The 12,957-nt window shown below is 31.5% G+C and overlaps 1 protein-coding gene and 1 pseudogene across 1 annotated transcript; both read left to right on the top strand.

Annotated features, from left to right (window-relative positions):
- Nucleotides 1-12,957, top strand: part of LOC116029526 — a 58,358-nt pseudogene that overhangs the window by 33,352 nt on the left and 12,049 nt on the right.
- LOC116030147 (transcription repressor OFP13-like) lies at nt 11,132-12,879 on the top strand. The gene is made up of 2 exons (XM_031272307.1): nt 11,132-12,039; nt 12,833-12,879. The coding sequence occupies exons 1-2, from the start codon at nt 11,236-11,238 to the stop codon at nt 12,839-12,841; spliced, it is 813 nt and encodes a 270-aa protein (XP_031128167.1). The 5' UTR covers nt 11,132-11,235; the 3' UTR covers nt 12,842-12,879.

Below are 12,957 nucleotides of genomic sequence, written 5' to 3'. Positions count from 1 at the left end.
ATATATATATATATATATATATATATATATATATATATATATATATATAGGGGCTGGATCCAATGAGATCACCATCTAAGATGAGATCATGAGATTCAATTTGAGCCATTTATTAAATTGGAATGAATGGTTAGGATTAATATTTAAATATGAATTATTTTAGGACATAATTAAGAGAAAAGGATAGAGCTGTAATTTGATTAGAATGTATTATAATAGGGAAGTTCAGGTGCGATATATCTTCCCGTGTGGTTGTGCGGTTACTGATATTTCTAATTCTGGACCATTATTTACCCCTTATTTTAGTTGTTTTTTTTTTATGTAAAATGTCTACACCTTAGTGAGAATTGAGACTCGTTTGTGTGTTTTGTTATTCAAAGGTGTAATTGTCTACAACGAGTAGCAAAGAAAGTGTTTGAAAGCTTATTAGATCGATTTTGGAAACAAAGGAACCCACTCAAGGAAGGATACATAATATATATATATATATATATATATATATATATATATATATATATATATATTTGAATTTATAATAATTGAGTCACTTCAATTATAATAATGGATACAATCAAATCAAGTCATTGTTTCATTCCAACACAAATTAAGCTTATTTATTCCAACAAATCAAGTTTATGCAACATTAAGACGGATAAAATGAAGTGCTAATTCAAAAGTGGCCCATTAATCGGTTCATAAATCTAGTTCGTCTACTATAGTATCTTTATCTAGTTCGTCTACTAGAATATCAAAGAAGTTAGCTATAAATGTCTTTTTCAATAATTATGTTGTTTTTCATCCTCTCCCAAAAATCCAGTTATCACTGATTAAAATTTTTCTTAAAATGTAAAATTCTCCATTCCATCTCAGGGGTCATCATAAAAAGTAATGGGAATTTTTTCCTTATCAATCTCTTGATTGCATCACAACTTGTCTAGGAATCCTATAAACTTTTCCCACTATGATCTAATTGGTCGATTCACAATTGTTACCTCTACATCCCATCTAAGTGCACATAGGTGGTCTTGTGGTTAACCCTGTACACACACATATATATAGGATTGCGTTGAAATGAGAACGGTACGTTCAGGAGAGAACTGAGAACGAATCACAGCGCGCCACGTGTCCAGATATAGTTGCACCTAAGGTTATAACTAGGTGCACTTAGGTGCATGAATGTTAACAAGGTAAATTACTTGCACTCGTAAGTGAAAATATGTGTACAAATGCATGTAAAATGTATTACATGTGTAAATAGATGTACACTGAGCATCAATACTAAGTGTGCCTAACACTATAACTAGTTGCACCTAATGGTATAATTAGTTGCATCTAGGTACACGAATGTTAACAAGGTAAATTACTTGCACTTGTAAATGAAAATAGGTGCACTTGTAAGTGATTTTACTCGCACTTTTTACTTGCAAATGTGCACCAACTACTTGCACTTATAACACATTTACTTGCACCAAAGTTCGAGTTATTTACGAAAATGTTACCGCGTTGTTTTCTTAAATTACATCTAATTCGTTGATCTGGACACGTGGACAACTGTGAATCGTTCTTATTTTTCTCCTGGGCACTCATTCTCATTAGAGCGCACCCATATATATATATGTGTGTGTGTGTGTGTGTGTGTGTGCTATCTGATCTCTCAATCTAAGTTACCATGCACATACATACACAATATATTTACTTATATTAATCAATGGTAATGATGTATGTGGACATGATATTATAAGAATAAAGTTTGATTTCATTAGATTTTAATTAAATGTTACCGTAATTATATATAAGGGGGGTGCATTACAATATGAACCGTTTGTTTCAACAAATAATTAGACTAATTTTTTTTTTAATTCTCGTTATAGGTCTAATTTTATTGACTCTTTTTTAATTTTGTATATGTAAACAACTATTATACTATTTATGACAATGTTAATCTATTTTCTGTTTAAAAATAAATGCAGAATTAAAGATATGGAGTGGCTACTAACTACTTAAGCCATGTGGACCATGTGGTATGTAATATTGATGCGTCGCGGTTACGTTGTGTGATGTTTTAGAAAGTAGTTCAATGTTAACATTAGTATTTAGTAATATTTAATCAAACATAATGAATGTGATAACCCTATACGAGGTTGATGGGGCATGCATGTATATTGGGTCAAAGACGTTCTATTAAGACGCATCGATCTTTGGAGGGTAATTCAGTAATTTCATGGAAAGATGGGGAGCGGAGAAATTAAATTTGGGTTGTTCAGACAAGGGTGGCACTGTCTTTACAACCATTAATTATATCAAATAAATGCCATAGTAATTGAGGCGGCTGAGTATAGTGAATGAATGCCATAGGAATTCAATGCCCATTGGATCTTTCTTTGTATTTTCTTCTCAAATGTTGAATTCCTATCCCAAAAGGTCCCCACGCCCTAACTTGACAGAGCATCTGAAATGATGTAAATTATGATAATTCAAGTGAATACTGAATACAGAGATTAAAACTTTACTTATTGCACACAATGAGTCCTCCTCACTTTGAAAGGTTGCTCTCACGCTATCGCTGGTGAGACTCGATTCCTTCCGTTTTTAGAAAATTTTCACAATATCCAATTACATCATCATGGGTTATTAGATCATTTATTATGGACCTTAGTCTAAAACGACATTCAGATTATGATCCTGCAGTTAATAACCTATTATGTATATTCAGTTAATAAATTATGTACCTATTATAATTAACATATTATGTTCTTGCAGTTAGCATATTATGTACTTCTTACAATTAACTTGTTATGTACATTTTTATTTATAAATATATAGGCCCTGTTTGGTAAATAATCAGCCTATCAGCCAATTTTGGCTTATTTGACCACTATTAGTTGTTTGGTTAATAAGCTTTTTGTAACTTCAAAATGCTAAAATTCAAAAGGCTACTCAAAGTAGTGAGTAGCCTTTTCAATTAGCTTTTTTAGGAAAGAAATTATACCAAAAAGCTATCAGCTAACAGCCAATTTATCAAACAACTTTCTAGAATCAGCTAATATTATCAACAAATCATACCTTCTAACCCAAACAGACAACTTTCTAGAATCAGCTAATATTATCAACAAATCATACCTTCTAACCCAAACAGCCAACAACCATTTACCAAACAGGGCCATAATATATTAATTAGAAGTATATAATCTAAATGTGGTTTTTTAACTAGGGACATGTTTAGTTAGTGGCGGATCCGCCAACTTTGACGTTTTGACTCGGTCAAAACGCCAAAGTATGTGTTTGGTTAGCAGCAGTTTGAAGCAGCGGATTGCTCCAAACCGCTGAAAACTGGCGTTTTGGGAAAATATTTTTTTTTTCTCAAAACGCCCTTACTCTGAATTATTAAAAAAAAAAACAAAAAAACTAAAGCTAATTGAGAAGCCGAAAGGCTTCTAGCCTTTAAGGCTTCTAAGAAGCCTTTAATAAGGTCCATTGAACCTTACGGCTCCTCCCATCTCAAGAGGAACATATTAAAATTGGAAGAGGAGCATTGCTCCTCTTATATAGAGGAGCTTAAGTGCTCCTCTTCCATTTTTTTTCGATGTGGGATCAGAATGATCCCACATCATCGTTTTTTTTTTTTTTTTTAATTTTTTTTAATTTTTTTTGTATTATTATTATTATTATTAGTGGTGTTATAGTTGTTGTAATTATTGTTGTAATTGTTATTGTAAATTTTATTTTATAATTACATAATAATAATAATATTATTATTATTAATATTAATATACTAATAATAATAATAATATGAATGTCCTTTTAGGTCATTTTACATATTAACCGCTAATCTAAACAGCTAATTTTACCAAACATCTTTTTACAAACCGCTAATACAATCTGCTGGTCAAACCTGCTAATACAATCCGCTGTTTGATAACCGTTAACACAATCCGCTACTGCTAACTGTTAACCGCTGATAACCAAACAAGCCCTAGGTCTAAATTGTCAGTTGTGTTAGGTTAAGTCATTAATCATTACACCAACACATATATTTCTTCCCCCAACACATATATTTGACAGAACAAAATCCAAGGAATGAACTATTCCTTTTGTAAAGGTGATATTGCTAATTTTGGCCTTTCAAATTTGCTATTCCATGGTCATAGGAAATACGAAGTAAATAATTTTTCAATAATATCAAAATGTTTTGTTTTGTTTTGTTTTTTTTTTTTGTTAACCAAAAAACAAGAAAGAAAAAAAAAATGAAAATGAACCAATTACACTCTACCCTTTGAGTCAGCATAGTCCCAAAGGCATCTAATAAAAAAATTGATTTAGTGCAACCCTCCCTCCATCATTAGTCTAATAAAAAATTGTTGTTGTAAAATATATTATATATCCTTATAGGTCGTTTTATATGTTAACGGCTAACATTAAACATCTAATTTTATCAAATAATTTTTTTATAAATTGCTTATCAAAATCGCTAATACAATTCATTAATCACCAATTGCCAAACAAGTCGATCCTAAACGGTTGCTTTTAAAGATATAGTTAGGAATGCTCGAATCATATAACCCCTCCAGCTTGTTGATGTCCCAAACCCAAGAATCAAGGATGAAGTTGCTAATTGAAGCTTGAGTAATTTCATCTGGAATATCTAGGTATATCTCCACTCCAAGAGATATCCCACTCACCAATAATCAAACTAGAAATTAAGGAACCCACAATTACTAATTTTTCATTTAACCCCCAAATTTCTAATTAAATCAATGATCTCTCCTTGGCAATACTTCTCTAATCCCAAGTGTCACATGAGATATCCATTTGTAGATTTTGGAAGATTTTTTCAAAAGAAAAAATTTGAGATAGGATTTTGAACAAATGAGATGGTGATTTTTTTAGGTATTTTTTTCCTGCAAATATAGATTCTTTGTGAGACCCATTAGATGGAGAAATAAGAGAAAGAAATGTGCAATCTGCACGTGAAGGCCATTGTGTTGTGCCTAGCATGGCGCGTGCACAGCATGCGCCATCTGGGCACTAAACGCTGCCTTTTTTTTTTCCTCCCACCTACTTTCTCTTTTCTTGTTGGTATTGTAAAAATCAAGTAAAAGATTTCCCTGATGTTGTTGCTCTAAAGGCAATCAAGAAATTATCATCTCAAACATATTTGTTGTACATGACTTGAACTCATAATTTTTCAAAGAAGAAATTATTTGTCAGACCAACTTAACCAAAAGGGGCGATGGTAAAGTCTCTTACCATCCTCAAGCCTAGACTTCCTTTATCGGCAAATTATTGTGTGGACTGTGGCTCTCACGGTTCAAAACGATGTCATTTTGATATTTTAAAAAAATTCTTGTTCCGCATGCGTGTTAAAATAATGGACATTCTAGGGTAAAGTAATGCATTTTATGAGTTAGAATTTTATATGTTATAATAATGTACTTTATATGTGTTAGAATAATAAAATTTATGAGATAAAATAATATATTTTATGAATTAGAATTATGTACTTTATGTGTTAGAATAATGTATAATGTAATGAGTTAGAATAATGTATAATGTACTCTATGTGTAGAATAATAAAATTTTTAAGATAAGATAATGTATTTTATGAGTTAGAATAATGTACTCTGTGTTAGAATAATATATTTTATAACTTAGAATAATATACTTTACGTGTTTTTACCGTGGTTCACACAACTGTGGATCACTGTATACGCAATAATGATTGCCCTTTATCCATCAAGGAGTAAAGCTTCTTCCAATTAATTAGATGGATTAAAAACAAATTAGATGGATTCTCTTTTTACCCTACTCATCTCCCCATAAGAAATCCATACATATTTTGTGAATGCCATTACAAACACCAACCAGGACATTGGAACGATTGCCATATTCAATAATAATAAATCTTGTCAGACTAAGGTACACTTCGAACCAAATCTGTTCCAACCCGTTGTTAGGCCATGAATTCTGGTCCACCTTGCAAAGTGAATCCATATTCATGTTCACAATTTTAGAATTTTATGCTTTTAATTTTTAAATTTTATATTCATAATTATAGAGCTTTATGTTCACAAATTCAGAACTCTATACTTATAATTTCATAAATCTATGTTCACAATTTCATAACTCTATATTCAATAGTATAATACAATTTTTGAATCTATAATAACAAAATTGTGAATATAGAGTTCAAAAATTGTAAATATTGAGTAATGTAATTTTATATTAAAATTTAAAATTGTGAATATAAAATTTTTAAATTGTAAATATAGACTTGGGTTCACTTTTCAAGATAGACCCGAGTCCGTAGCATAATTTGCATGTCCCCAGTTCCAACAAGCTCAATAATTAATTCAAATAATACGAGCCCACCACATTGTGATAGATCCAATCCAATTAAAAGCCCATTATAAGAAACTGCACCACAGAGAGCCCAATCCTTTGCGTTTAATTAATTGTTCTCATTTTATATTTGATTAACAAAATTCAACTAAAATTATTTATAACTAGTATTTCCGTCCGTGCGTTGCACGGTATGGATTTGTTATAATATGTTAAGAATATTTAGATCGATATACAATTATGTAAATTATAATATCGAATATTATATAGTGTAATTAAAGAATTTAGTTTGATCGATTATGTTTTATGATATTATCATTGCTTGAATTTAAGCAAATAATTGCCCAATTAATAGCCAATGTGTATATATATGCATCCGGTGCTGAAGTTTTAGACATTTTATATATCAATGTTTATGATTTGTATTAATTGGGCTAATTATCTCGTTGTCTAGCAACTCAGTTATAGAAATTATTTATACGGATGATATATTTTCTATGTAAATATATAGCAATTTTGTCATCTTTGTATAAAAAGAAAACATAATAGTATATCAATGTAACTGTTTTGATGAATTACGCATTATTGAAAACTTTTTTTTGTAGACGACATTGGTAGTACATTATATATTGTTATTATACATTTTTATACTTATTTTACATCACTAATGTAGTAAATTATCTAGAATTATAGCTTTTTAGTGCTTTATTTCAGAATTACTTGAGTAAAATATCTAGGACCTTAGTACTTAATGGATAATAAGATATTTCTAAAGCAGGTATGTATAGATTAACTCTGTTTTTTTAAGTGTATAGATTAAATTTATTTCATGACTATTTGATTTGTGGGCATGTTTTATTTGTTGTGTATTTTTGCTTAACAATTGGGATGTATAATGTGTTAAGAGCTTTTATTTTTTTGGGTGTAGCTCAGGGTTTCTACTCTTGAACACAGTGACTAATCCCCTCGCTAGATTGTAGGCAGCTCTATTGGGTGAGATAGTTGACCCGAAGATTTAAAGTTGCTCCATACCCAAAACCAATGATCGAACCCTTGACCTTTGGTTAAGAATGTGTTAAGAGCTATAATTCTACCTAAACATGTTAAATTTTAGTTCTTTAGGTCATACTTTATTGATCATTAGGGTTTTATCTGTGTAATTAATTTGGTTAATTTTTTAACGCGTTATAGTTAGACTTCTTAGAGTAAAATAATGATGTTTGTAAATAATATGGTAATCAGATGAAAACTATATAGATTGGAATAAAAAAATCTGCATTGAATAAGTTAATTTATTTATTAACATTTTTTTAAAAAAATACATTTAATTTTTTTTTTTAAATCGTAAACATAGAGTTCTAAAATTGTGAACATTCACCTTATGGTATCAGGTCCATAGCATAATTTACCCACCTCTACCATCATTGTACCCCCTCACTCAATCTGAAAAATCAATTTCGCTCCTCCCTCAATTTGGTAGCATATTCATTTCTTTCCAGCCCCCATTGCCAAAAATTTATACTTTATATATAATTATATAATTTATTTTTAATTTTCTATTTGTTGCCATCTCACATTTCACATTTCACCTGTAGTTGGGTTCTATGCTCTGCCTCGCCACCGCCCACCACCTAGCAGATGCCAAAGACACGGAGACAACAGTGGTCCAGTCGCTGGCTTCAACTCTCGCCCACTCGGTCGTCGGTCGTCGCCTACTCGCCTGGTCGCCAGCTGTGAGCTACCCGTTTCCCGGTCTCCGTCTTCATCCTCAGGTTAGTCCTCTAGTCACTGACAGCCGGCTATGTCTTTCACCATTTAATTTCTCTCCCTTTTTTTCTCTATTCTTCTCCTATCTTCGGAGCCTTTGCTAATGGCTAATCGACAATGATAGTGAAACGGAGGCTTGGATTTAATCGACGGCTTCTTCATTTGTGGATTTTTTTTGTCGTCAAGTTGAGGTAATACTTATTTACTTTTCTTTAATTTGCTACATATCCAAATTGTTATTTAGTCATATCAGTAGTTTGGCAGCCTTGTTATTGCTCTCTGAACTGTGAAAGTCGTATAGAACTATGCCAGGGTGTGGACATGATTAATGCTGAGAGAAAATGATTTTTCCTCTCAACATAATAATTTGCTCAAGTTCTAGAATCAGAAGATAATTTAACCATTTCTTTATGTTCATTTTGAATAATTTGGATTTCAGCTCCTTGAGGATATGTGAGAGTAGTCTCAATGAGTCTATAGGTGAAATTTATTCTTCCCTGTGTTTTTTCTTTTCTTTCCTTTCCCTGCATTTTTCCCCCCTCATTGGCAGTAGTGAGATTTTAGCTGTTTTAACCTTATAATAAAACCTCAAAATAGAAAATGATACCACATCATACAAAATTACATTCTCATAGCCTGCAAAACATAAAATACCTTTGATATTGACTTTTGTCTTAATTTCTCAAGTTCAGGTTGAACATCTTTTAGGGCTTTTGATGATTTAACCATTGGAACTCCTTCAGCAAACTTCAGGTTTTTACTCAAAATCTCAAAAGTTTTCATATATTCCTCATGTATAGAGATCGTCCCAATCTTCTCAAGCCATATTCCCAATATTAGGTTGTGTTCATTTTCCTTTTCTTTGTCATCTTGTTGGTAGTAATTGCATTTCTTTTGTGTGAATTTCCTTTTTTGTAAAAGCACAAATGCTAATGTCGTGGCTATTTGATGCTCGGAGAGAAATGAGTAATCTTTCTAGAGAAATAGAAAAATTGGAGAAATAGAAAAACTGGAAAAATGGAATACTTGTTTACTGCAGAAAATTATTTGGAAAGAGGTATAGGTACTTAGATTCTAAATATAATTAAATTATTAGAATAACAATTAGGAGAAATTTACATGGGAGTTGTGGAATAAGCCCTCAAGTATTTGTTAGTTGACCGCGAAGCGTTGATATTCCTTGAGCTTTTCCTCATCTTGGGGATAAGTCTGGGAGAGAGACGGAAACAAACTTCATTAGTTAGTGAACAATAAGGAGAAATAGCAGAGAATAATAGAAAATAATGGATGGTAGAATAATTCAGGATTATAAGCGTATTTATAGTGCAGATTAGATGGCTGGTTATGGAGCATTATTATTTGAAGAAATAACGATGATTTTGTGGCTAAATTATTAATAACCAATTTTATTCCATTTTTATGCAAAATCTTCTTTAAAGATTAATAGTAAAATAAGGCTAAATTATTAGTAACTGATTCTATTCTTTTTATTTTAATGCAAAATCTTCCTTAAAAGATTAACGTGTAGACTAACATTTCCTAAAATGATTCTGATCTTTTCCTTATATATTCCTTATTCATTTCCTTATATTCCTTTACAGATTACAAATATATATCACCAATTATATAATAATAAATAGATTAATAAATTAATATAATAATAAATAAATAAAATAGTTGATTTTACCAAAATACCACTAACTTTGGGCGGGAAAGTTTGGGAGGTGGATATTGTTTTTATATATAGATAGATTTAATATTATAATATCGAGTTTAGTATTAATATATAAAATTTATATATTTAGTAATTACATTAAAATCATTATTAACCACAAAATTAAAATTTTAAAAATAATAAGAAAATATTAAAAAATAAATTAAAAATAAAGAATTGATTTGACCAATGAATAGTAAACATAAAATGTAAAATGAGACAAAGGAGGTAACATTTAACTGCAAATTATTATGTAGACTTGGATTTTGAATGTTCACAGTTTAGCTTTTAATAATTCACAATTTGTATATACGAACACACAATGTGAATGTTCACAATTTACATACTAAATGTTCATAATTTACCTTTTAAAAATTCACAATTTGTATACTACAAACACACAATGTTAACATACACAATTTATGTATTTTGACTTAGAAACACAATTTATATTCTAGAAGTTCACAATTCCAATATTAAAAATACACTGCTTAAGACCGGGAAGTGGACCCTGGTCCATGGTATAACAACTCACATTTAACGTTAAAAAATATTACATAGATACACAAAATCTGATCTCACAATCTTATCTAAACTAGTGATCTCATTGGAACCCTATCCTATCCTTTTGTAATATGTACATTGATGCTAGTGGAATGAAACTCCGACTTGTCTCCCTATTATTTTAATTTGTCTCTACATTATTTTACTATTTCCCTATATTAGCTTATACAACTTACAAATCATCGGTTAGGAACTAACGGACCAATAGACACAACCAACAATTTACAACAGTTTTCCACGATATACCATAGAAAATTCATTTTTATTTTTAAAAATTAATTCGTGATTGAATTCCTCAATTTATAAGACTATATAAACGGTATCTATATTTGGATATAAATCATCTATATTTGTTTGATAAGGTTATTAATCGTGTCAATATGCTAACTTTTGTATTTATGTGATTGTTAATCAAGTATTACCGTTGAATGGGGAAATAATGCATTAAATAAAAATAATACAAGTCATTTAAAAACCTGGATATGAATCATCTATATTTATTTAATTTACTCTTATATGTAAAATAATAAGTAGAAACTATATCATATTCCCCTCTTCATATACCTCTTCATCATCCTATTTTTCTTTCCGAGCCAATTGAGTATCCCATGTTGTCTGTTCTTAGAAGAGCTCAGCTATGGGATAATGGGAGTGAGTTTTTTTTTTAATTTTGTAATAGAAAATCAAATTTCTCTGTTTTTTATAATAGAGTTTTCATGTCTTGTCTCTCTCTCTCTCTCCCTTCGTCTTCGTGACCCACGTACTGTCAAACATTAATTTCTGCTAAAAGCTTAAGAGCAGATCAGGTTTCAAGATTTGGGTGCCATTGAAACTATCGTTTTTCTCCTGAAATGGGAAAGAAGAAGATGATGAAGAAGTTCCCTTTTCTGTCCAAAACCTCGGAGAGATGGCGGCCATGGCCAAGCTGCGCCATGTCTGGTGATTTAAAAACCCATTCTTTTCGAGGAGATGGAGATGGAATCTTCAAGATTCTCAACTCCGCTTATAACCTAGATTCCACCGGAGATTCTTCTTCGGTGTTTAGTGGGAAAGTTGAAGCGTGTTCCTCAACGGCGTCGTATGAGCAGTTGGGCAGTGACAGCGTAGAGAAAGTGATCCGAGGGTTGAGATCGGAGAGGCTGGTTTTCACGCCGGAAGAAACGAGCTCCATCGCCGGAGGGGAGAAGTTTCCGTTCAAGGAAAGTGTGGCGATGGAGATGGATTCGACGGACCCGATTACGGATTTCAAGAGATCAATGGAGGAGATGGTGGAAGCCCACGATGGGTTGAAAGATTGGGAGTTTCTAGAAGGGCTTTTGATTTGCTATTTGAGAATCAACGGGAAGAGCACTCATGGGTATATCGTCGGAGCCTTTGTTGACTTGCTGGTCGGACTGTCCATCGACGCCGCCGCCGCCACTGACGATGAGACCGCCGCCGCCGTTGCTTCTTCATCCTCTAGCGATGAACATTGTTTGCTGTCTTCTTCATCGACTATTGACCATAATTCATTCACTTCTCAATTCTCTTTTACTTCCTCTGCCACTTGTTCAACTGGCCCTTATTTCTCTCTGCAAGAAAAATCTCATGAAGATGAGATAATGGAGAAGTCTTCCATGGACCATGCCTCTTCTTCTTCCCCTTCTTCATCACATGTAAGTTAGATTATTATATTCCATCTCCATATGAATACAATGCTAGACAATATATGTTCATTCTTTACTTCACTTTATTTTTTGGGATGGACTAACATTTGTGTTTTTTGTTTTGTTTTGTTTTTCTATTTTATTTTTATCAAAAATCACTGTCAAAAAAAAAATCAAATTTATCAATAAAAATTTTTACAGATAAATTACTGAAATCATAAGTACTAAATTTTCATTGAATATCTGTCAGTAAAACACTGAAATTCACAACCATTAAAGTTGTAAATTAATGTATTTAATTTTTCAACGAGTTTCTGTTAGTAAAACGTAAGCGTTTAAGTTGTAAATATTTAATTTATTACTAAATACATTAGTATTTTGTTATTTTCTTTTAGTGAATGGTATTTCAAAAACACTTATCCTTGGAATACCTAATATAATCCTATTTCTATAACATACTAAGAAGATGGACTAAAACAACATTAAAGTGTTTGTTTGAAATTATTGGATGGAATATTAATTTGGGGCAACATTATATTGACTATATTAATGCTGCACCATTATTTTCATTGGAATGAGTAAATGAAAAGGAGGTTGCTTCAACGGCATGCATTTGGTTTTGACTGCAATGCTGAATTCTTAATTTTTGTTTAAAGCAATTGAATTTATTATTTATAATCCAACAGAAAAATAATCAATTGGACACTTGTTTAAACGTGACTGTGCAACATCACCTGCTACAATGCATAATAAACGTTGGGCCATTTAATGAGAGAATCGAAACACATGGCCACCTTCGCAGGAAACATAAATGTTGTGAGATGATGAATGATCACAGCGCTAGCTCAGGACCGGATTTTAGGGCGTGTAAGATGTGCAACAACACAGAGTACTAAAATTTCGGGGTTCCTAATAATTTAGTCCTGG

The sequence above is a fragment of the Ipomoea triloba genome, chromosome 9 (genome assembly GCF_003576645.1).
Source record: "Ipomoea triloba cultivar NCNSP0323 chromosome 9, ASM357664v1".
Lineage (NCBI taxonomy): Eukaryota > Viridiplantae > Streptophyta > Magnoliopsida > Solanales > Convolvulaceae > Ipomoea > Ipomoea triloba.
Note: the sequence above shows the minus strand (reverse complement) of the source record. Positions and strands in the feature narration are given on the sequence as shown.

Coding starts and splice junctions, on each gene's coding strand:
- LOC116030147 (XM_031272307.1), top strand. CDS start 11,236: ATGGGAAAGAAGAAGATGATGAAGAAGTTCCCTTTTCTGTCCAAAACC.